Source organism: Excalfactoria chinensis, chromosome 21 (assembly GCF_039878825.1).
Source record: "Excalfactoria chinensis isolate bCotChi1 chromosome 21, bCotChi1.hap2, whole genome shotgun sequence".
NCBI classification, from domain to species: domain Eukaryota; kingdom Metazoa; phylum Chordata; class Aves; order Galliformes; family Phasianidae; genus Excalfactoria; species Excalfactoria chinensis.
The window spans coordinates 3,171,948-3,196,506 of NC_092845.1; the positions used below are offsets into that span (position 1 = coordinate 3,171,948).

Consider the following 24,559-nt stretch of genomic DNA (forward strand, 5'->3'; position numbering starts at 1 on the left):
CCTGGTAGCTGGAAGTTTCTACTTGCAATTCTCTACAAGCTTTAGAAGGGCACAACAAACCACATGCAGGGAAGACATAGCTGTTGCCCATCCCTGCTCTTTGCAGCATGCGGCAGGGCCCCATCCTCCACTCAATTTGGCAGTTTTACACTAGTGTAACCAACTTCAGAGAGTTTCCTGTGCCTGCATGAGGCTAAAGCAAGAGCTGACCTGCCCTGAGTGCCGTTCGTAAATCAGGTCTCAGAAAAACACAGGCGCTTTCACAAAGGCCAAACATGCTGTCATTTTTAATTCCAGCCGCTGAGAATAAGCAGCCAGCCGGGGCCTCAGAAGCGCTGCCTCTTCGTCTGCAGGCATGGGGAGAGAATGGATGTCGTTTTTGGGAAGTACTGGTTGTCACAATGTTTTGATGCCAAAGGTGAGTGGGCTCCTTTGGGTCCCTCAGGCTCTGGGTTTAGGTGAAGGAAGGCGAGTAACAGCTGCCCAGAGAAAAGCTTAGATGGAAACCCTGGTTTCCAAAGAGGTGCTTTGACACTGTGACAAAAGGGCTGCACCAGAGGCAGCAGCAAAACCAAGGAGCAAACACTGCAAGAACAAATTCTATTAAAGAACATTCTCATTTGGAAGTGATGTTGACAGTCAATATCCAATGTAAACACCTGTTCAAACTTTGTATATTTTGTTCTCGGCCCTAAATGAAAACAGGTACATTTTGAATGCCTTTCAGTGTGCAAACCAGAGATGGCAATCCAGTAATACATCTATGGGCAAGGCCTGTAGGCTGAATCTGCCATGAGTCCTTGATATATTTCTTTATGTACATACACTTGAAACACAGCCTACAGCTACAGACTACAATCTCAGGCACTGCCAGCTTTAGAGCTGCTTGGAAATTTATCAAAAGAAGTGTTTCTCTATTTGAAGGGATGATTTTACAGCTACCTTCTTCCCAAGTCGCATTTGAAGAGCTCTGATATTTTTACCCCCTTCCCCCCCCCCCCATAGAAGCGTACAACTGGGTGTTTCATTCATTGTGGGATGGAAATTACTTTCCTTTTGGCAATTAAACCAGTCCTAAAGATAACTTGAAAACATTAGGAACATTCCTTGCAGACTTTGAATGAATACAGCTTAATTTTGTCAGGTTCTTGTTAGTTTTACATAAGAAACAGTGCTTGGCAGCCAGGTCTAGGCAGTGCATGCAAGGTGCAGATGTTGCAGTGCAGAAGGGAGGAAATAAGCATGATGCTTCCCACCTCTCTGACCTAATAACTCCAGCAACTGCTCCTGACCTCTCCCTTGCAGGAAGGTACGTGCGCAGTAACCTGAATATGCCTCACAGTTTACCTCAAAGGAGCGGCGGGTTCAGGGATTATGAGAAAGATGCGCCCATCACTGTGCTTGGCTGTATGCAGGCGAGGCTTGTTGGTGAGTTGCCCCTGGCAGGCATGAGTTTGCCCAGGAAGCTTTGCTATCTCCCTCCCACGCACTCAGACACAGAAAGAGAAAGCATAAAGCGGAAAAGAAATGAATCTAGGGCCCCAAACTAACAGGATTGTCATGGCAAATATTAAGCCCAGTGACTAAGGGAGCCCGACCCCCAAAGACGTGATCTTCAGAGAATAGCACTTTGCATTATCTCAAATTCAGATCCTTCAGAGCACTTCACGTTGGTCACATTTAAAGTAGGGCAGCTAAAATTATACTTGCTTCCTAAACAAAAATAAATCACCGCACGGCAGCGGGATGCGCGCTCTCCAGGCCACATGGCAGCAGGGTTTGCAATATGCACATAACAGAAGGCAAATCTGGGAGCAATTGCAGTGCACTTGGCTGCCATCATTAAATGGTCCCGGCACACAAGTATGTACGTGACCAGGCACCATCCAGCTGCCTGTGCTGCTGCAGCACCCATCTGACCTTGGTGCTTGCTTTAGTCCTAATTCCTCCCACAACTGAGCAAATGAGCAGCAGCCCTATGGCAGAAGGCTGCTACACAGGCAGCCCTTTCTAAATTAGCCCACGTCTCCCAAGAGATTTAGAGATTGCTTTGACATGGTTACAGCCATCATTAAACACATGAAGTCGAGGTTAATAACCCCTTCTTACTCCCACCTTTGTGCCCTGCCTCTTCAAATGGAACAGAAACATGACTCTCGTAGCACAGGTCTGTGTGATGCTCAGAGTCCTGTTCTCACTGGGCTCCCTTAGGCTTCGTGAGAATATTAATAACCCTACGAGTGGAGCTGATTCTTATCTCATTTTCAGTGATCTTCCACCTGTGTAATGAAATGGTAATTTATACTAGCAAAGAATCGAGCCAATTGAATTAAGTTGGGTTTGAATTAAGTTGAATCATTCTGATTTATGACTTATAAATGAAATTAAATGAAATTCAAGCTCTCTACAGTTTCTCCTTAGTGCACCATTCACTTTTTGGCTAAGCGCAAGAGAAAAAGAAATAGAGCAAAAGCTGCTGTGCTTTTTTTGCATACTGGTTAAGTACGTAGAAGCACATGGCACAATAAACATAGAAAAATGTCCCAGTTCCACAGCTGTGCACGCAGTAATAATCAAATATGATGGGTACATTCATTTCCTGAGACACAAGCAGTGCAGCTGGGAAGCTCCTGCAGCTCCTAGCTGGGTGGCAAATACCTGCATGCTGCTGTTGCTGCTACCATGCCATTTCTCAGTTTTTATTCATGGGCTTTAAAATTTGCTTGCAGGAGAAGCCTTGCTAGAAACTAACACCATTGTAGACTACATCTACAGCTCCCCGTCCCTTCGGTGCGTACAGACAGCACACAATATCCTGAAAGGTAAGAACTTATTGAGCAGGAAAGGCTGCGTTCTAACACCGCCAACCAGACAAAAGGCAACATGGCATAGGAAAGCCAAGCATATGGTAATTCAGGGTGAGGATTGTTTCCGTGGGAGTGTATTTTGCAGCAGAGCAACACCACCTTGAAGGAACACTCTTCTTATTGCATAGTGGGATGAGTGTATAGGAAGAGGTGTGCAAGCGCCACAGCCAGCATGGGTCTGGGGTGAGTTTTGTCCCCACACAGTAGCTAGAAGTGTGTCTGGGGGCTCAGGTCTGGGCTTCACAGGAAGAGTAATGCATTGCAGAAGCTAGGAAGGGAAACAGCAGTGAGGCGTGAGATCTCCTGGTATTGGAAACAGTTGAAAAACAGCTCCAAAATGCAGTACGCCTAAGTTCAGAATATTGCATGTAAGTGCTGGCCAGCAGTTTACATGCCTTTGCACATCACATGCCAAGTATGCAGATCAACTGCTTCCTTTTTTCAGAATCACTATTAATCAACTGACTACTTAGTGTGAAAAGAAAGCCCACTACTTTAGAATCAAACCCAAGTATTAGAGCTGCAGTCTTGCTGCCCTCCTCCACAGCCACTTTTAATGACACCAAGCACTCTTTTCTGCCTTTTCCAGGTATGCAACAAGAGAACAACCTGAAAATTCGGATAGAGCCGGGCTTGTTTGAATGGACCAAGTGGGTCTCGGGGAACACCCTACCTGCTTGGATACCCCCTGTGGATTTAGCTGCAGCTACTCTAAGCGTTGATACAACCTACAGGTAGCAGAAAGAAGGGGTGGGGAGCATGGATTGCTTTTTGGGTTTGTTTTCAAAGAGGGACACTGCTGCATTTCTAAACTTAAGCAGTGGCTGGTAGTGACCAGAAAACCCTCAAAGTCTGTTTGTTTTGACCCATTTCCTACAGTGTAGGAGCTAGGGCTCAGCTAGAGCCAGGCAGCCCTACCTTTTGAGTATGGAGGAAACAACAGAAGTAGTTTTGCTGGCTCAGCTCACTGATGAACTGAATCTCATCACAGCTTCAGCAATGCCTGCCCTGCTCTTCCCCAGGGAAAAGAGCTTGTCTGTCTATCCTGATCAGCACGGTGATGGATCTTAGCTTTCATATCATCCTGGGGAACATGTGTACATCTGTTAGGAACTCGGGGTCTCCTGTATCATAAGCATTCAGAGGTTTGCTGCCAAAAAGCTTGAACACAAAACAGTTATTTCTCAGAAGTTATATCTGAAATACATTTTAGTGCAAAATTCTGCAGGTTTCTGACTTGAGTCGTTGCAGTTTTCAGCCCAAAAGCAGTTGCTGAAAGCAGACAAAATAACCATCTGCTTGAATGCACATTTGAATGGCAAATGGATAAACACCACTGATCTTTCCTCAGCATTCGTGCTGCTCAGTCCTAGTGTCACATCCCCAACTCCTGCCCACATAGCTCCTCCACCACAGTGCCCTCCAGCCCAACACACAAATGCTTTTTACTGTAAACTGCACAGAAAAAGGCTAAAAAAAACCCTGTAATACAGCAAAGAATAGACAAGATCATCTGTTTGGGCTTCCTACTCTCAAATTTAGGATTCCTTTGTACAAGCCAGACTCACAGAGCTCCCACAAAGAAGGAAACTCCCCAGAGGCCACAGGGCTCCAGCTCTCCACTGCACCTCACTACCTGCATTGCTGGGTCTTCACACACACACCAGCCCTTGCTATTTTAGCATGAGCCTGATCACAGTCTGAGCAACCTCAAATCGAAAGAAAACCTTCACAGAGCATACACACACAGGAGTTCCACCTAAATGGGCTTGGTGATGAGCATGTTGTCTCTGGGTTTTTGTGGTTATGATATCACCAGAACCACCGGTGTTTCCCGGAGTCCCAGCGCACCCAACTGTGTTCAAGTGAAATTAGCAGCTGAAACTGCAAAAAGCAACAACAAGAAGCACAAAAATAAAACAGAAACACCCTGATATTTTTCCATTCCTAATTATACCATAAAGTCACCAGAGTTGTGTCCTTTTGCTCTGCTGTCTAAATAGAGGACCTTACACTGTATTTATCCCTGGGAGGGTTACCACATGGCTCCCACATAGCAGAACAGCTGGACCACAGGAATCTCAGCATCAGAACACACCTGCCTTCCAGAAGGGCAGTGACAAATACTCTCAGCTCAAGAGAAGAGCCTGCTCTTGTGTGGGAGTGGGAGATGTCCCCTGGTCCACCTCCCATTGCTGCAGTAATTCCTGCAGACAGAGCAAGTCGCTGAATGGAAGGAACAGTTAGCTCTCTTCCTTGCACAACAGCATAAAAATCCATCATAGCAATCCTTACACTGAGCTCTGGGGGCCCAGGGGATTAGAAGAGTTAAAAGAACATATACTTTCAGATGAATCATAAGCAGCACTTCTAACACTTCTTCTAATTTACCATACTTGTTTTGCTCACAGACCTCATATTCCTGTCAGCAAGTTAGTGGTTTCTGAATCTTATGATACATACATAAGTAGAAGTTACCAAGTAACGAAAGAAATCATCAGTGAATGTAAAGGCAAAGGTAAGTGCTCCACTCTCAACCTTTTATTCTTGTGTTTGCCCACAAGCCTTGGCAGCACTGTGTCATACTGGTTATCACAGGTCTTGGGAATGGAATCTCACCAGACATTTCAAAATGAAAGCGCACTGAGCTAATTGATCCCCAAAATTGCTAAGTGCTCTATGTTGATAAGCCATGCCTTTCACTGCGTACACTAATTTAATGCACTGTCATATAATGAACGGAACCCATTCTGCACATTTCTAATGGTCAGCCCCACCTGGGGCACTGTCCCCAGGGCTGGCTCTGTCTCACACCTCAGCCTGCATTTCTCACTGTTTCAGGAAACAACATCCTGATAGTGGCACACGCGTCCTCCCTGGAGGCTTGTACCTGCCAGCTCCAAGGGCTCTCGCCACAGAACTCCAAGGACTTTGTACAGATGGTCCGAAAGGTAATTAGCAGCAAGGGGTAAAGCTTGCTGACTTTAGAAAGAGAGATCTGCAACCTGCTTAGCCAGACAGAGGACGCTTTGTTCCTCTCATCTGATCATTGCTGAGTTTCATCCGCTTCAGAAGTCAGGAGGGTAAAGCAGATTGGTTAAAGAGGCTTTATCCGATGTGACACTTCTGTAACAGAGCAGGGGGATCAGATGCTCACCTACAGCTGGGCATGCAGTACTGCTGCTCTAAGCCTGCACAGCTCAGTCCCTGCTTACTGCTTTCATTTCCTTCTCTCTTCATGCAGATTCCATACTTGGGGTTTTGTTCGTGCGAAGAACTAGGAGATACAGGTGTCTGGCAGCTTACAGATCCCCCCATCCTCCCTCTCACACATGGACCGACCGGAGGCTTTAACTGGAGAGAAACCTTACTACAAGAATAGGCAAAGCTACACGAGCAAGGAAAACCCACGGCCTTTCCAAGCGTTGGAGAATGTCTCTTCTTTCTTGTGTTTATTGACAGTGGAAAAATAGTCATAATGTTACGTGGATTACACAAACAGCTGTTCTAGCATATCTTACACGGCCAGAGTCATGCCAAAATTCACACGTACAACTAAGCAAACACAAAAGGGAGTGACTTGGGGGGGGGGTATATATTAAAATATAGGTTGAAATTCTCGCACTGCAGGGAGGCTGTTTAGTCAGTAGCTCAGGTAGATTTCCCCACCGTGAACGGAGCTCTGATCACACCAATAACTTCCACTGCCTCCCACTCCACGCCAGTAACAGCTAGCACTGTGTGAAAGGCCAGCATTCAGGAGGGGCTTTTTCATTGCTGTTTTCTGCAGAGCAGTAGCAGGCTTGCTCAGGATCACATGCTCACTCCTCACTCGCAGCCCCCAGGTTCTTGGCACCTTTCAGAGGGCACTCCATCACCAGCAGGGAACAAGAGGTCAGCACTGCCTCACAGGCAGCACCAGATGCTCCTCTCCTGCAGTCCAGCCCTCTGCTGGGTGCTGTGCTGGGCACACTGCTGATGCAAAGGCTGTAGGATGCTGATCTGCATCAGGAGAAAATGCTAAGTTTCACAGCACTTGCTGATGAAGACTGCACATCAGAAAAGGGCATTACAGTGAATAAAGACCGGGCACCATTTCTTTTAAATGGAGGTGAAATAACTCTTCCAACCAAACATGGAAAATACATAAGTGGTTTTGTTCCCCTCTTTATTTTGAGGATTGAAATCTACCCTTGTGCACAGACCTAGCATAAAGCATTTGTGTCTTTGTGTCACTTATATCCCCCTCAGAAAACCCTGAAGAAGAAGTTCTGCCTTTACTGAGCTTTTTGTGCTGGTCATTACACAGCAGTGGCTTTCTGTCAGGCCTGGTGAGGTTCTGCACTAAGCAGCTTTCTGCAGAGAGTAACAAAGTCAAAACAACACTGAAATACAGCCTTTGCTGTATGCTCTCCTTCTGAGTACCATCTGTCATTAAAGACAAAGCAGAGCTGAAAAAAGGGGTTAGCTTTTGGGAGAAGGGAAGGGCTTCCATCTGGACCTACAGCTTTTGAAATCCCAGGAAGTGCTGTGGCAAACAGAGCTGCATTCCTCATAGTGCAGCAGCCTGGTCCTGCAAGGTGTCACCAGCTACTTCAGAAGAGAATGCTACAATATCCTATAGATGAGAGTTTACAATCCTAATTGATTTAAAGAAACCTGCTCTGAGCTAATCTGCTAACTCTCCAGAAAGCTCCTGCATATGTTTGCATAGCTTACTTTGAGAAGGTACATAAAAAACTGCTTACGTGGGCCAAAAGAAGACTTGGGCAGCATACTCCTTCCTTGATGTAGAGAAAAGCAGCACCAGGTCTAAATTACCCAAAAAGACAATAGCTACAACCCAGTCAAAGAAAGAAAGATTCATTTACTTGTCCGAAGGATCACAACTTGCCAAACCATTCCCCCAAAGAGGGAATCCCCAGGTAGAGACACTTCTCTTAGGGCAGCCAGCCCTTAAATGAGACTTACAGAGATGTAGAACCAGACTTCACCTCTTCTCACTGCTTTCACCTGGCTACATTTCGACCACCATTCAGAGTATGCCTATCAAATATAATCAGGATGTACCAGAAAACAGACTCTGGCATCCCAGGGTACCCCTCTTCTACCCAGGTTTCCCTCTTTAGAAAGCACTAACATCCATATTTAAAACATTTGCACAGAAGTTTATAGAGGCCAACGTTAACAAAGGCTTATTGTTCATGTCAAGAACAGAGCTTGATTTGGGGCAAGTTTCTCGGGCAGGACTGATCTTCCTTGCACTGGATAAGATGTAGCTGCACTTCCAGCAGTCAGAACAAATAAGAAGTGGTAACCTGCAACAACACCTTGTTTCTAAAGCAGGTAAAATGCTCAGCAGCTGTGATGTAGCGGATCTTAAGGGGCTGAACTCAGCTTTGTCTCTGCTTTAACAAGCTGACCCTGAACTTGCCAGGGCAAATACAGCAGATGCTGTACAGATGTAGCCTCAGCAGAGAGCTTATCCTGTGCAATATGTACATTGTCACAATGCATATTGGTTGTCTATTATTTATACATTGATGACTGTAATACACAGTTGGCCATCCATAAGTGCATTACGATACCAGGGATGTATACTGAAAAGTCAGGGAAATAACTTAGGAGATGACAGAAAGAAACTGCTTCTCTGCAGTTAAACTGCTGTCACTTTAGTTTGTGACTATAATTTAAACTCTTCTTGGCTGTGTACAGACATTTTGAAGAGCATTTCTGGCTTGTTTTCCTCCAGGCTTACTCACTGCAAACTTGCAAAGAGTTTATTTAAAACTGAAGAGGCGACAATCACACGACAACTAATTTGGTTACTGATGTGCGTGTGATTCTCCGGCTGGCATTTGGTTTCATGCTGTGGGTCAGCAAGGCACGATGCAAAGCAGTGGAGGCTGCTTAAGTCCTGCTGCAGTTCAGCAGTGTTACAGAGTTTATTCAGACAGAAGCATGAAACAGAGAGGGAACAAAACCTGAATGCACAATTAGAATATTGTACTAGCTGATCTTTGCATATAGTAAGTAATGCAAAACAAAAGTGTTCTGTTTGAGAAAATAGAATAAGTTAAAATACTCTCTTCTTAAAAAAAAAAAACAAACAAAAAACTATATTTTTGGATGCTTGGGAAAGTATTTTGACAATTGTAGTCTTATCTTGCATTCAATTTTTCAGGTGTCAAGAACGTCAGGAAGAAAATCTTACCTTCTTCCAGCATTTTGATTTCTTGTAGGGGTTTTGTGTTAAATAATGTCACGTTGATGAGGCTTATTGGGAGAACAAGGAAACAAAAAGATGTTCCTTTTCCATTTTTAACTAAGATGTTAAGAGTACAGAACAGTTGCTGCTTCACTTTCACTCCATTGCTGCTCGTTAATGTATATTTAATGTCACTATAGTGTTCTATCACAGAAGAACGTAAGGCTCGATCTACCAAAAGCAGGTTCAATCCTTCTCCTTGCCATCACTGGGAGCTGCATCAGATCCCAGGAGTTTAATTAGGATAAAGAAGGCATGCAGCAGTTTCTAGATTTCTCCCACTCTTCCCAATTAAGGCATGGAACTGGCAACCTGCTCGGGATATTGTTCTTCCAGTGTTTCCATAAAGCACAACCCAAGGGTTGTGATAAAAAAAATACAAGAATCAAAGCGCAACATCAAGCTCTAGCAAGGCAGTTGCTGATGTGGTGGCACTAGGAGGCACTAGCTATGTTTCACCAAGCTAGGATTTGACCAAAGCTTTGCAAAGGGCCTGTATCCCTGGACTAGATATCTCCCTGTGCTGAGGAGGCTGGGAGTGCACAGCATTGATGCCGTGTACTCCCATCAACAGCTCGTGCAGACTGAGGATGCAGGTGGTACCTTCAGACAGAAGTATCCTTCCCTTTCTGCTCACTCAGTTTCAGAAAGACCAGCTGATGGCAGGAGCCTCCTCCCCTCTATTGGTGACTCCTGGTATCAGCCTTATTAAGCAAGTGATAATTAACATCACCAGATAATCAATTCTTTAGAGATTTCTGTGGGAATTATTCTTCCCAAAGGCAACACGGGTGGTAATTCAGCAAAACAGAGAGGAGAGAAGAGCTGCTAGAAGGCTGCTGCCCAGCATTTAAACATAGGGGACATTATTTGAACTTAAAATACAGATGGTGGTAGCAAACACACTTCAAATGGTGAACGAATGAAAAAAGGAACACAACAGGTCTTGCAATCAGCTGTGTACGCTCCAAACTGCCACTTAGTTCTCACCACATGCCCAGACACACATTGCCTGGGGAATACTGGTGAGCCACACACCTGACATAACAGCACACAGCCCATCTCCTTTCTGTTCCTTCCCATTAAGGTGTATTTTCTGTGGACTGTTCTTAAAACTTGATGTTATCAGTGGATACATTTTATTTTCCATTTTAAACCTGTTGTATCATTCTGTTTATTATGTTTTCTAGTGTGAGCAGATCGTATTTATTTGAGAAAAAAAAAAATGTTTGCTGTTTAAAAAAAAAAGAAAAACCAATAATTGTATTGCCAAAAATAGCTGTAATTACATGTGACATCTGTATTTTTTTATGTTGGGGGGGAGGGTTGGTTGGTTGTTTTTAATCTCAAGTGCTAACAACTGTTAAAACAACCAGTGCATTTTAATTTGCTTATTACATTAAATGGATTTCTCTGAAGTCGGACAAAAGCGGCTCATAGATGATTTAATAAAGATGTCGTGCTCCCACACCTTGCCCTTCCTATTTAAATGTTGCCCTGCTGAAACACAGAGGAGGAAGGGGAACCTGAGCTCTTTTCCTCCCTTCACTGCAGATGAAGTTTGTTTATCTGACAGCAGATGGCACAAAACCCTCTCAAGTCTTTTCTTGCTGCACAGGGTCTGTGTTTCCCTCCGGGTAGGAGGCAGATGGCTCAGTGTCATCTCTACTGCTCCATGGCTTTTTCCCCTCAAAGTTTCTTCATTGTCACATTTGGATGCACAGCACTGGAAACACAGCTTTTAAACAAAAGCAATGCCTACCTTTATAATACGTTTTTTGTCCCTTAAGCCAGACCTCTTAATCCAGCAGTGCTAGCAACACAAATCAACTAATTGCATTGAGTTTTATGGCATACAGCTCTGTTTTCTCATGAAACTGATCACATCAAGGTTGAAGGCACAGCTTTTATCAAGCGTATGCTAACACAGCAACACTTCCACACATCTGAAAACTTAATGGAAACAGGATCTAATAAATCAAAAATGAAATGCATCATGTATTTCTAATTAACCATTTTGTCCAGCTCACTCAAACCCATGTACTGCAAACACATACTGATTTTATACCACATTTCATATCTTATTAAAGCCAGCTCACTTTGACAGTATTCACCATTTGCAAAGCGTTGGGCAGCTGCAGAAAGGTGCCAGAGGAAGATGTGCTGAAGCCTTGTTGGAAGGCAGCACGCACAAGTGCACTTGGGAAACCCACTGCTCCTCTGGGTACCCTTGATGCATCCAGCCCTGCCCCAGCGCCTCTGCTCAGCAGCAATCCGTGTGTCCTGATGGCACCTCACTGATGCTCTTTGCTTCTGATGGAGCCACAAACCACGCAGCAGATTACCTTGCTTGTTTGCCAGCATTCCTTCAAGCAGAGCAAGACTATTTTTCCAGAGATTTAAACTGAGTTTTCAAGCCACCTTGTGATGACTGCACTACAGCATCACCCAGCAACGATACTGCCTTGCTGGGGGGCTGCCCATCCAGTTAAAACCTGCACAGGGTCCCTATGGGATCATTGCAGCAGCTTAACCCAGGCCAGTGTTTCTTTTAATCTTCACCCCAAGCTACAGCTCCTCCCCCCTCCCCTGCATGGGTGCTGGATGAGATGGAGCTGGAGGGCGAGTTGCCCCCACTCCTGTCACCCACCAGTTTCACTTAGGGACCCATGAGGTCACTGGTTTCTCAGCAGTCATCAGCACCTAGGAAACAAGAAAATGGAACTGCAGAAAAAAGGATAGGGGGCAGAGATCCCGACAGAGATGAAGTCATGGTAAATCTGCTCCCACTGTGCTGAAAAGGGACCCGACAGGGAGAGGAAGTCTGCAGATAGCCCACACCACCACCACAACATGACTTTCACCACAGTGCTGCATGTCGCAGCTCTGCTCCTGCTGCAAGGTAAGCAATGCACTTTTACCTTTCTTTCTTTTTAAGAAACCCAGCCTGGAGAACTCCATCTCCAGAGCCATACATTGAGAATTACACACAACACAGCTCTGCTGCTGTTGTTTTCATACTGACAGCATTGTGTTGTCACCCGGATTCCATAGTTATGGAGCAGACAGGGTGCTGAGTTCCAGTTGACTCCTAAACCCAGGATCAGTGAGACCAACTCACCTCCCAGCAGCTGGCAGCATGTTTAAGATGGGAAACTGAGTCTCCCTTAAACATGAACAGCAGACTACAGCTCACTTTTCATGGCTTGGATATTTGTATATGTGCTTGCTCACATATTCTTGTAATAAGAGGCTAATATAATAAGTCAGAGTAATTTAGAAAACACTCTGAAAAAGCACTTTAAATGCTCAGTCTCCTCACTCTGACTAGAGGACACATCCCTACCCTGCTCATCTCTTTCATTCATGGGAGAGCATGTGAGGTTCACATTTGACCATGTCAAATATGGAAAGATTTCAGTGAGGAAAGAGGCAGAGCAGCTTTCTACAGCTCAGGAGTCTCGGAATGACAACTCTTGTGCTGGCTTAATAGTCTCTCCCTTCTTAAATGCTAAAGCAGAAACTGCTAGAAGGCTGCTGCCCAGCATTTAAACATAGGGGACATTATTTGAACTTAAAATACAGTGGCAGTGCTATTGCTGATACGAAGGTAATAATCTCACAGATAAAGGCATTATTACAGAGGCCACATCCAGTCTGTTTAAACAACAACAAAGCATTTTTCATGCACAGCACACTCAGGATATTTTATTATCATTGGTTGCGTTTAACAGAACTTGAGCCTTAAGAATCTGTCAGTCACACTCCAGCTGAAATAGTTCTTGCAGTGCCCTTTCAGTCTGCTACAAATCAGCAGCTCCCTCTTTCTGGGTGCACAGCCTGTCTTCCCCAGTACTGCCAGAGCCTGCTGCGTGGTAGGTTTGCACCCACTGAGCCCTGCTCACAGCACCTCAAGAAGCAGCTCAGTCTCCCATTCATACATGGGCAGCCACAGGTCAAAAATAACTGGTTAAACAGGATGTCTCTACAGGCTAGAGTGTTAAAGATAACTCTGAAATGATAGAGCTGGTGTTCACTGCAACAGCGTATGTGTTTTCTGGTGGCTAAGAGAATAGCAGAGGCACGTACCATTGTGCTCTGTTGCACTGTGCATTTCTAGCAAGAAACTGTCTTGCTAAGGTGGATGGATGGATTGCCACACCTCATGGCAGACATTTTTCCAGGTACTCAAGGCACCTGGGATCCACATAGCATAAAAACGTGGCTTTTTGTATCTGGCGCAAGAGCATCCCCTGCCCCGCAGCGATTGCATCGCAAAGATCATTATGGCTTGAAGACCATAACCATGCAAAAGCTGCCCCTTAAGGGGAGAAATTTGACATGTGAGTCATGGTCTGCATGAAGCCATAGTCTCAGCTGGAAATTACATGCATGCAACATCCCCCATTTTTGCTTGTTCTCTAACCTCAAAAGGTGCAACTTGAAAGACCCCACAGTGCTGCTAGCAACAGGAAAGAACCACCACGCAGCCGCTGTGCAAAATATAGAAAAGCACTGTGGAAAACCACACACGAGGCCCTCTCTGCTCCTTTACCAGCACGCTGCTGGTGACGCAGGCCTTCACAAACAGGACCCCTGCAAGGCCATCTCCCTTTTGCAAACTCCTACAGGTTACATGCACCCTGAGAAACTGCTTTCAGCATCAAAGATCAGGTCCAATAAGAATGCCCTATAAATGGCTTCGTAGCTGTTACATTTTAAATTGTTTCCAAGAAAATGAAAAGCTTTCCTGAAGCCGAGGAGGATCCGTTTCCCCAGACCACTGTGCTCATGTGTGCAGTGCGAACTTGCAGCAGCTACCTGAAAAATAACATCAAAACAGGAATGAAAAATAAAACCATCTCACTGCCTATTTACTTAACTCTGACCAGGGCACTGATCTCAGTCATTTCTCCAGGGCTTGCTGTCTGCAGAGAAAGCAATTCATTCCGGGTCATCAAATATTTTCTAAGTGTATTATGTATCTCTGAATAACCTGAGAAAAACACATTCCAGAGCTCCTCTCTAACATGAACTGGGAGGAGTGAATGACATTTCATTTCAGTAACCCGTGCCAGACCAGGTTTGTTCATTCTGTCTTCAAAGCCCATTTAAAGCAGCTGCAGCATTACCTTTCCTGTATTAAAAAAAGCCTCGTTCTCAGAGCTGTCAGTCATTCACAGCTCCCACTCAGTTGCACACAGTTGCAAATTGGGCTCATCGGCTCCAGAAAAGAATAAGGAATACGAAAATGATTTATATGGGGAGGACACGTGCATTAAGGGGTGTGCTGTCAGTTCTTCATTGACTCGTGGAATAGCATGTAGTGCCCACATCTGGCTGTGCTGGCAGGTGGAGGGAACAAACAGCTGGTACAGGTCCTACGTAGTGATTGTGGTGACCTATCTAATGATTGTGAATTAATTCTATCAGTACAATTGTACAGACAAGTTTTCTCACCTTGAGAAAAGGAAAGCTGATGTAAAACATCAACACTTCACATCACTCTGTGTTGTTTCCCCCCCCCCCCCCCCCTGTATTTTCCAGGAGCTGACAGTGAAACCATAACCCTACAGGAAGGAGAGGACCTGAACCTTCGCTGTACCCTCAGCGGTGACAGCAGAGCCACCAGGCAGTGGCTAAACCCCCGTGGGTTTACCATTTTCCTTGACAATCACTGGGGTAAGTGTGAAACCCCAGTACAGAAGTTTCCACACAGAGCAGAGGGGTCAGCCAGCAGTGGGCTTTCCAGCCCCCACACAGAGCCGCTCTGACTCACCCAGCCACTGCTGGGGGTGGTTTGACATCCAGTCCCTTTCTGGCAGGAGCCGACAAAATGGAAACCCCCACAAGAGTGGTCTGGCAGCAGAGCTTTTAGCGATGAACTGTGTTCACCACCAGCACCAACAGATTAGCACAAAGCCCACTACTGCCTCAGAAAGGCAGAAGCAGACCTACCTGAAAGCTCTGGGTGCTCTTCTTCTCATCAGCAGTGTTACATTCGGTGCATCAAGGGGAAATGTTTAGAAAATAAGCAATGGTTTCTAATACATGTTGACAGAGCCAGAGATACTATTATTGCCTTCCCTTCCATTCCTTGTATCTCACCTCTCTCTGCTTGATGTTTCGCTGAGCTGACACAGCAATTTAACAAGGTCAGGGAAGGAACACATCTATGAGCATCTACAGCAACAGAACGTAGCTCAAGCAGACAAAACAGTATCTGTCTTAAACCTGATGATGCAGCCCATAGAGTCAATATCCTTGATCATCTCTCAGCAAGATGCATGATGCAACAGCCACAAAGATAGGAGTTTGCAAAGAATTTTCTAAGTCCTCTTGTAGTCCCAAAGAAAACTGTCCTCCTTTAGAGAGGAACCAAGTTACACACAGATATTTTCAGTTATTATTCAGATTCACCACTGTGAACTTTTGTCCCACTGGTTCCCCAAAACCCACTTTGTGAAGCAGTTTCTTCTGCTCTCACTGTCTACAATTCTTATTCTTTATATTTCCCCACTACCATGAAACACAGCACAGCTGTGATACTCTCCCAGCTCTATATTTCCAGAAGACCTCATCTGAAACATTAAACATAGAGATAGTTTTTGAGATCTTTTTATCTCTAATGACTGATTCCCATCCCCAGTTTCAGTACTCCATGTGACTTGCTGGCTTGTCCCCAAGACTCCCACAGAAGGAACAAAGCAAAGACTAGAAAAACTAGACAGAAAAATGGGACTGTGCAGCACAGCGCAGTCATCTCAGAGACAGTTTCATCTAGCTAATTAGGTAAGGATAGGACAAGAGAAACAGCCAATTAATAAACTGTTAATGAAGAAGCACAGGCTGACCGACCGTGATGTTCATTTACACACCACAATATACAACCAAAGAGGGGAAGTTATTTTTTCGAGGCCGGAGTAAGGCTTGAGAAATAGGGAATGAGGAAGAGAAAGTTCATGCATCTTCACTCTACGTTCTTTGCTCGTGAGTCATATTGCTGTTCTGACTGTATATTGTGTGCTCACACCCCAGTGTTTGCTTATATTTATCTGTCTAAAGATTTCAAGAACCCCAATTACCATAAGTCCTGACAACACAGGAGTAAACCCCCCCCCCCCCCCAGCTGTGCAGCAGCTAGGAGGCAGCTCTAAAGGATGGAAAGCAGTTCACCTTTCACTTGCCAAAATTAACACCACAACAGGTTTTATAAGTGAAAAATACATCTATATGCTGTTTTCCCTATTGGCAGGGCATGTACCCTTCACCTTCATCACTTTACTGCTGTCTCTGCTCATGCAGCACCAGCTAGAGATGCTTCACACCAGAACAGCTCGGTTATGCCAAAGGCTGATGAACAAACAAACAGAAACCACAGTAGACAAATTCAGTCTCACTCATTACTGCTTTGATTATCCTTGTATGTGCCAACACGCATAACATGCTGAGTTTTGTTTTCCTTACAGCCTTAAAAGATCAGAGGTACAAACTTATCCATTATTCAGAGGATGAACTGTCTATCAGACTCACTAACGTAACGGTGCATGATGAAGGCGTATATAAATGCTTCTACTATGGCACACCATTCAAAAGCAAGATGACAACTGTTGAAGTGCTTGGTAAGTCCTCTTCCCTGCTCTAATCTACAGGAACAGAATAACAAAGCCAGCTCCTCAACTCCAGGACTGCCTTTATGCATACAGCTACACTGAGCACAACACAATCCCAGTCTCAGCTCAGCCCTCCCAAATAACACTACATAGGGTTCATAAAACCAAACAGAAGTACTTACTGCAACTGATTCTAAACCTTCTTCCTGCAGCTGCTCCTTCTAAGCCTGTACTGCAAGTATCCCGAGACACAGAAGGAAGCATTACGCTGTCTTGCTATACCCAAGGATGTAAACCACAACCCCAGATTACCTGGCTGTTGGATAATGGAATACAGCTTCCTGGTAAGTGCTAAGGGCAATATAACTGTTCCTACTTATCAGCCTTGTTTATTAGTCTTACTTATCCAAGTATTCACATTTAAAAGTACTGAAGGAGGAAAAACACCACCAGATGAGACTCACACTCATCCTTTTCATTTTGTACAACTCAGGCCTTGGTGGCATATGTTAGGAGGAAAGTCAGCACCAAATACTGTGGTCTGTGCAGGGGAGAAGGCTCTCCTGACATGCTTGTGTTCAATGCAAGAATGACAGTGCTTGGCACCAAAACCCACTGAGAATCTGGAGTGAAATTCCACTGACATGAAATGAAACCCAAACTCTGAAGGCACAGTTTGCAAAGCCCAAGCATAAAGTCAGTTAATAAAGCCATTATAACTGCTTCCATTTTGTGACTGGTACAGGCTTTCCTCAGCCGTGCTGAGCAGCTCACACCCACATCAGCTGCCCTTCTCCCATTAATCTGTTCAGAGGCAGGTAAGTCACTAGCAAAAGCTAAAACAGAGCTCAAGAAACACACAGCTAACATCCCCCTGCAACAGCTACAGACCTGCACACATCTAAGTGAACACAGATGAGAGCCTCTAGGTAACTCAATTTAACTTGTGTACAATAGAAACAGCTGCTTTGAAGGCCACGTTTCAGCAGCTACTACCTTATTAGCTGTAACTGTTGCACACTGGAGAGGAAATGCACCTCACTACCAACCTGTCAGGAAGACACCCCTAGGTACAAGTGTTATTTTCTTTCACACATTAACAAAGTCATTTGTATTTTCTATCATTAAGCAATATTTCCATAGTTTAGCATAAAGATTTCCCCCATAGAACAAAGTTCAAGATAACAACAAAAAAGCCTGCTGGCCTGAATTAAGCTAGAAATCAACACTAGAGAAAAAAAGAAAAGCTGTTGAAACCTACTACTTATAACAGCCCAACACACCACACAGACACCAGAAAACCTCTACAACATACATGGCCAACTAAGCGTCTTTCCATTTAGTTCAATAAAAACCTGCACTTACCTTCACATCCTACTTGCATCCTGAGACTTGTAGCACAAACACCAGTAAGACATTAGAGCATATCATACCAGTGAGAACTACCTGGCCTTCAGCCTCTCGTTCTGCAAGCAGCTGGGAAATTAAGCATCTAGGGGTTAAACCATGTGTGTTTGATTGGTTTAACTTAGAGGTGGTTTCAGATGAAGGGATATTTGCATGAAGAAGTGCCGATTCACCATCCAGCTTGTTTGTGGCAGATGCAAATTCATGTTTGAATGGAAACCGTCCTAATTCAGTGTCTCTCAAGCTTTCTGCATGTGCTTTTCCCTTTTTGCAGGTGACTATCTTTGAGCAAAGCTCTTCTCCCCACACCCACCTTCACCCCATGCTTAGCTTGAATCACGCATTGCAAATATTTATACTAATCAGAAAATAGCTAATAAATTTTAATTACTGGCAGCGCCTCAGTTCCACCAGGGCACAGCAGGGGCAAACCAACTGTAATTACTGAGCTGTTGCTGACAATTAAAGATGATTTTCTTTCTAACCAGAAACACTCTGAAATCCTTAGTTCTCATGAGACTCCATAGGGGACAGAAAAGAGGGCTGAGAAATACCAGTCAGTGTGACACAACAAATTATCCATAAAGGCTTATTTGGAAAGAAGGAATTTTATTTCACTTAAGAAATAAAGAAGTTACCGTGTGTATGGGAGATTGGTAATCACAGCCTGAACCTCTGATTAATCAGCTGAGGCAAGTATGGGGTCAGCTGTGGGAGCACAGGTGAGAGTGATGTAGCTGTGCTCCCGGGAGGGGTGGAGCTCGACTCCATCCCCTCTGAGACCTCATTTAAGGGCTGACTCCCACTGAAGCAGTATCTCTTGGAGATTGCTCACCAGTGAGGATTGCCCCAGCTTCTTCAGCCAAGGCACCACCATTGGTGAGTTTTCCTTTACTTATATTTACTTATACCTTCTGTACATTTGCTACCATCTGTATATTAATAACCAATACACTGTGGTAACAGATAAAGAGAAAGCATTGGCTTTTTTTCCAGAGAACTTCTACCACAAAAGCAGTCCATATTATTGTGCCACTGTGGGCATTTAAGGTAAACATCTGAAAAAGAAGTCCACCAGAGCAATTCTTTGTGTCACATGAAATACATTTCTATTGTCCCATACAATAGGAATGAGTAGAAGTCAACACACCTGGAGGACTGAGACATGTCAGACATGTCACATAGCTCTCTTTAATTCATTATGCCATGGTGATTTATCTTTGTCTTTCGCCTCTCCCAGTAGAGGGAGGGTCTTTATTAGACCTCAGTCATGTTGCAAACCAGCAGGTCCTTACCCATCAGGGCTACAGCCACACGTAGGTGATTTATTGTGCTCATTAAAGGCAAAAAGTGCCACTGGGTGTTGGGACATCCCACTGCAGTCCTACAGACTGTGTGAGCCCTGCAGCAGGGGAATTTCCCCATGTGAGTCACAGAATGAGCAGAGGCTTTGGGTTGGGTGCAGAATGGGCAGTGAGGCCTGCACTTAGCAAGGAGGAAGACATGACCTTGCTGTCTTTGGGTTCCCATGCAATCCATTTACACGGTGAACCACTTGTGTGTAGTAATCATGTATGGTTTTAACAGAGTGAAGTAATGCAGATAGCGCCTGGAAGTTTTTTCATTAAATTGCTCTTGACTGGAAAGCACTTCAATGTTTTCTTCCCATGGCTGTTTAGGTGACACCAGGCACAAGTTAGAAGCTGACGGGAAGAAATGGACCACAACCAGCACCCTTACAGTCCTTGCGTATGGGCCCAACTCAACAGCCAGCTGCCTCATTCACCACAAAGCACTGGGAGGAGGGAAGCTCACAGCGCCTTTCCAGTTCGAGGATGTTGCCAGGACAGGTGCTACAGCACTCTTTGAACAATAGTTATTGCATTTTAGCACTCAGGTAGAGAAAGTCATGCAGATGCATGCAAAACTGAAACACATGGTCTACCTCCTCATGTGTGGAATTCATTTTTACAAGAGAAGGCCAACTGGGGCAGAAGAAGAAACTAAGCTTTTATCTGTGTCTTTTTTCCTTTTCCTACATACCTAAATATCAACTGTTGCTTTTCAGTGATAAATACAACTCCTGTGTCAACTACACTAGAGGTGGATACGTATATCTCTGAGTATACACAGCCTACAGGTAGGCACCAACTGCTTGGCCTTTGACTAATACGCAGATCAGATAACCATAAGATCTATTAGAAATACTGCACAGTTTCTCTATGTAGAAGCTGGGCTGCAAAAGAACAGTTGCTGTCTGTCAGCACTGAGGAATATTTTGCACTGCATTCAGAACTTTGTTTTTTTTCCCCAGTGACCACAACGGAGTCAGATCTGAACAGCAGTACAGACTTCTCTCCAAGCTACCCACAACGTAATGGTATGAGTTTTACTTTCATTTTTTTTACTCATGGTGTTAAATATATTCAGAAGGCAGGGGAACCAAAGGTGGAAAGGGAGGGCTATAAATCTAACCACAGTTCAAGATAGGGGACTCAAGCAGCCCAGAACACAAAGAATACCACAGCAGGTTTCATTTCATTTCCATGAACTGGGTTCAGTGGCAAAGTGTGACTTCTAATTTTTATCATGTGTTTGAGGGGTTTTCCTTCAGGATCTGAAAAACCAATTATCCCTTCTACAGTACCAGAGAATCCGTTTAGCATTATTTAGCAGCACAGCATCAATGACAGACCAGTAAAACCTCCAACCAGCTGTCACATCTACTTGCAAGTTTAGACCTAGTTACACGTATTCACCAAACCAAGGCAGAAACACTACAGAGAACAGCACTATAAGCCATCTTACACACAAACATATGACTTAGAAAAGCAACGTTTCTGGCTTATGAGGGAAGCCCTCCATTTCACAGCCATAAAAGCAGGTAAGCTCTCTCCCATCAGATGCAGCACAATTGCATTCACGCTGGCAGCAGCCAGAGTGGCTGCTCTCCTGGAGTGTCAGAAAGGCACAGTGTGAGCTGAGGCTGGGATTTCTCTGCATGGTTGCACTAGGTGGCACTGTGCAACAAAGATTATCAGTGCATATAGACAGCTGAAAATTGAAGCTGTTCTACAGAACTGTTTCCTATAGGAGAACGAAGAGCTGCACCGCACAAATTGCTTGATCCAAACCCACCAAAGCAGCACCCCACCGCATCTGCTTAGTGTTACAGAGCAAATAGTGGGAAGTCGACTGTTTTAGAAAGAACTCTTTGTTTGTATTTGTTTAAAAGTGCTACATCAGTGGTTACAAACTTCACAGTATGGCTACATCCTGTTGATAAACAATTCTATGACCAGTAAGAGGGAGCATGAATCTTTCAGCACAGTGTGTTTATGTACCTGGTAAGGAAGAAAATGAATGCAAAGTTTTGGCAGAAACAGCACGTGCTACCATTTCAGTTCTACAAATCAAAGTTAATTATTATACCAAAACATATTGCCTACACGTGTAAGGAAGCCAGAACCCACCTCTCTTGTTTCTGCAGGGCTGGGAGCAACATCAGCTGTGGCAGGAGAGCTGTCTGGTACCTCTGCTCACCACATCCCTAATGGTACGTTACTTGCTATGGTGATGTCCCCAGAACAGTCAAGTCATTCTCTCATGCTGGGTGATTACACTTCTGAAAGCTATAAAGACAGCAAAAGTTCATCTTAGAGACACAAGAAAATACCTGCCCTAAGGAAAAAAGTAGCTGCCTATTCTTGTATTTGAAAGCAGGCAAAGCAAAGTAAGGGAGAGGAAAAGTTCAAAAATATAATGAAGTCAAAGCTCACCCTCCTTTTAATTTGTCTGTAAATAAGAACTATTGAGTAAGATACTCAGAGGATTTTCTGTTCATAAAGCTTATGTAGTATTTCTATTAAAAAGAAATACTGTGTTAAGGAAGTGAGCACAGAGTTTTTGAGTTAAGAGCTCCAGGAGTCTCTTTCTGCTATATTACCAGGTGCTCGGGACTTCAGACCTGTTGGAAAAATATGGAATTTTCAAGCATCCCTCAGCCCTTCTTGAAAATACCATTTGTTTCATCTCTCCAGGCACTGAAACAGCACCCAGTGGCACAGACGGAGCACTCAATGGCACAGAGGGAGCACTCAATGGCTCAGTCACAGAGCAACTTTTCAGGACTGAAGCCTCCTTCCCAAGTGAAAACATAACTCTGATTTCCATCACCACCTTTGGTAAGAACTCCTAAATACTCTTCAGGGACAGCCTCCAAATCTGCAGCAAGCTTTCTAAGACCCGGCTGTTTCTCCCTGACCAAACCTCCAAAGCTAGCCCCAGTACACAAGGGTAACTCTGACTTGCAATCTTGGGGAGAGACCACAGAAATGCAACCATTTTTACCATCTAGAAAAAAGCTGAATATTACCATTTCTTGTGCTAAGGCTAAGTCTGCTGACTTCAATTGGTTTTTCATACAACTAGAAAAGCAACTGAGCTTATGCCTTCAAGTTGAGCCCAGCAAGGTGTATTCTGCTCTCCTACCATGCTGATCCAGCTTGGTCCAGGATAGATCATTCTTGTTTCAATTACTACAAACTCACAGGATGTTCTTTAACAACACAAACATACATATGCCTCTTACAGAACAAGATGCGAAATCTGAAGGCATGAGTAAAAAGGAGAAGGATTTCCTGCTGCCACTCTTGGTGGCAATTCTCATTGTCATGCTGCTCATCATTGTAGTGCTTTTTACAAGGAAGCTGGTAAAAGCTCATGGAGTTTGGAAGAGAGGTGAGTGATGGCACTGTTTAAGTAACTGCTTTATTTCAGAGGGGCTGAACAGCTGAGGGGCTCCTTAAGAGGTGATAAGACACAGCTCCCACAGTCCTCTGCTTAAACAACCATCTACAGAGAGTAGCTGTGACTTGTTGCAAACAGCTGCTGAGGATTCCCCTGTAACCAATGGCCTCAGATCAAGCTTCACCCTACACAAGTCAACTATATTTTTTTCTTAAGCATAATAATATATAACCTTAATTATATTTGATTTTTGCACAGAAAATGATACTTCAGACCAGACTTTGGAGAGTTATAAATCCAAATCTAACGAAGAAAGCCCAGGCCATGAGAAGAATGGACAAGGTAAAATGTTCCAACCAACTATAAGTTGATAAGTTGATCTCTGCCAGATAAAAGTGCTGCTACTGACCACTGCAGAAGCAGACTGCTGTCCACCTTACTGCACAGAGACACTTCCACACTGCACATTGTAAACTGGAATTAATTATCCCAATGGTTTTTATCTGAATTTCATTTGATGGAATGCTATTCAAAAAATCATCAGTGGTTCTTATGGTGAATTCAACTATTGCTAAACAGTCCTGAATACCTTGGGTGTTTCATCATTCCATAACACTATCATTAATATACATTTCATGTAGGTGCTTGCCCCATCATAAAATCAGTAATAAATATGTATTTATCTTTCAGTTGTCAATCAGAAGTCCAACGTGCAGTATGTAACAGAAGGATACGTGGAAGCAACACAAAAGAATCCAAGTGAGAAAAACACTACAATACCTGAGGAACAGCTTGCATGTGGAAAAGAAACAGATGTGTAGTGAAGGGGTCCTCCTGGCAAGCCTATAAAACATACAGAAATACCACTGTTTTCTGGACTCCATGTTTCAGCATTCACAAATCAGTAGGACTTCAAGGAGCAGAAATACTAACAGTCACCTTAAATCCTAGACAATATGGATTGTTTGCCTCAGAAGATTGGCAGATAGTGATCCTACATAGCTATTCATACCTATGAAGACCAGTTTAGCTGCAGTCCTCAGAGAATTTAATTCATGGTAGATTTTAATGGTCTTTTCCAACCTCTATGATTCCATGATAATCACTGCCAGAAATACAGGTCCTCAATCCACCCTAATTGCTATTAAGGGTATATGCAGTTAGTCCCAAGGACTACAGGATACCCAGATAACTCACACACCACTTCCTCTGCAAGCACAGCACTGACCTGAAAACTTTGGGAGATAGAAACCAATGGGGATTTCGTTTCATTCTGACAACCAAACCTTGGCACCCGGCTGTATTTAGCCAAATATCCCCATTTAAAGGGACTATGCAACCCAGGGGTGAATGCACTTGCCTGTGGTGGGCAAGCTGTGAGAAGCAGCAGGACAACACAGGGATGGTGTCTGCAGGGAGCTCTTCTTCTGCAGGAACCTCATTCTGTGGTTCCTTAAGGCACAACCAGGCTCCTGAAGTAAAATGGGATGTTCTACAGGAGAAAGCTGCACTTACTCTTCTCATAAGGGATGATTATTCCTCACCAGACTTTATTCTGTCTTGGATACTGAATGAAGTAAATGCCCTTGAAGTGACTGCTTAGAAATAGTTCATTTTTATGCGGAAAACAATGAAAATATTGCTTCATTTTGGGA

The 24,559-nt window shown here is 44.1% G+C and overlaps 2 protein-coding genes across 2 annotated transcripts in view; both read left to right on the plus strand.

Annotated features, from left to right (window-relative positions):
- Window positions 1–10,605, plus strand: part of UBASH3B (ubiquitin associated and SH3 domain containing B) — a 48,975-nt gene extending 38,370 nt beyond the window's left edge. Inside the window, exons 8-14 of the mRNA XM_072354844.1 lie at window positions 298–418; window positions 1,306–1,428; window positions 2,730–2,822; window positions 3,457–3,601; window positions 5,279–5,385; window positions 5,709–5,818; window positions 6,112–10,605. Coding sequence (XP_072210945.1) covers window positions 298–418; window positions 1,306–1,428; window positions 2,730–2,822; window positions 3,457–3,601; window positions 5,279–5,385; window positions 5,709–5,818; window positions 6,112–6,249 — 837 coding nt within the window. The 3' untranslated portion in view covers window positions 6,250–10,605. The remainder of the gene's footprint in view (window positions 1–297; window positions 419–1,305; window positions 1,429–2,729; window positions 2,823–3,456; window positions 3,602–5,278; window positions 5,386–5,708; window positions 5,819–6,111) is intronic.
- A 1,156-nt stretch (window positions 10,606–11,761) lies between these two features.
- Window positions 11,762–24,155, plus strand: CRTAM (cytotoxic and regulatory T cell molecule). The gene is made up of 12 exons (XM_072355042.1): window positions 11,762–12,040; window positions 14,674–14,817; window positions 16,605–16,757; window positions 16,961–17,092; window positions 19,835–20,005; window positions 20,224–20,295; window positions 20,470–20,535; window positions 21,646–21,711; window positions 22,229–22,339; window positions 22,749–22,895; window positions 23,163–23,246; window positions 23,595–24,155. The coding sequence occupies exons 1-12, from the start codon at window positions 11,989–11,991 to the stop codon at window positions 23,723–23,725; spliced, it is 1,329 nt and encodes a 442-aa protein (XP_072211143.1). The 5' UTR covers window positions 11,762–11,988; the 3' UTR covers window positions 23,726–24,155.
- The last annotated feature ends 404 nt before the right edge of the window (window positions 24,156–24,559 follow it).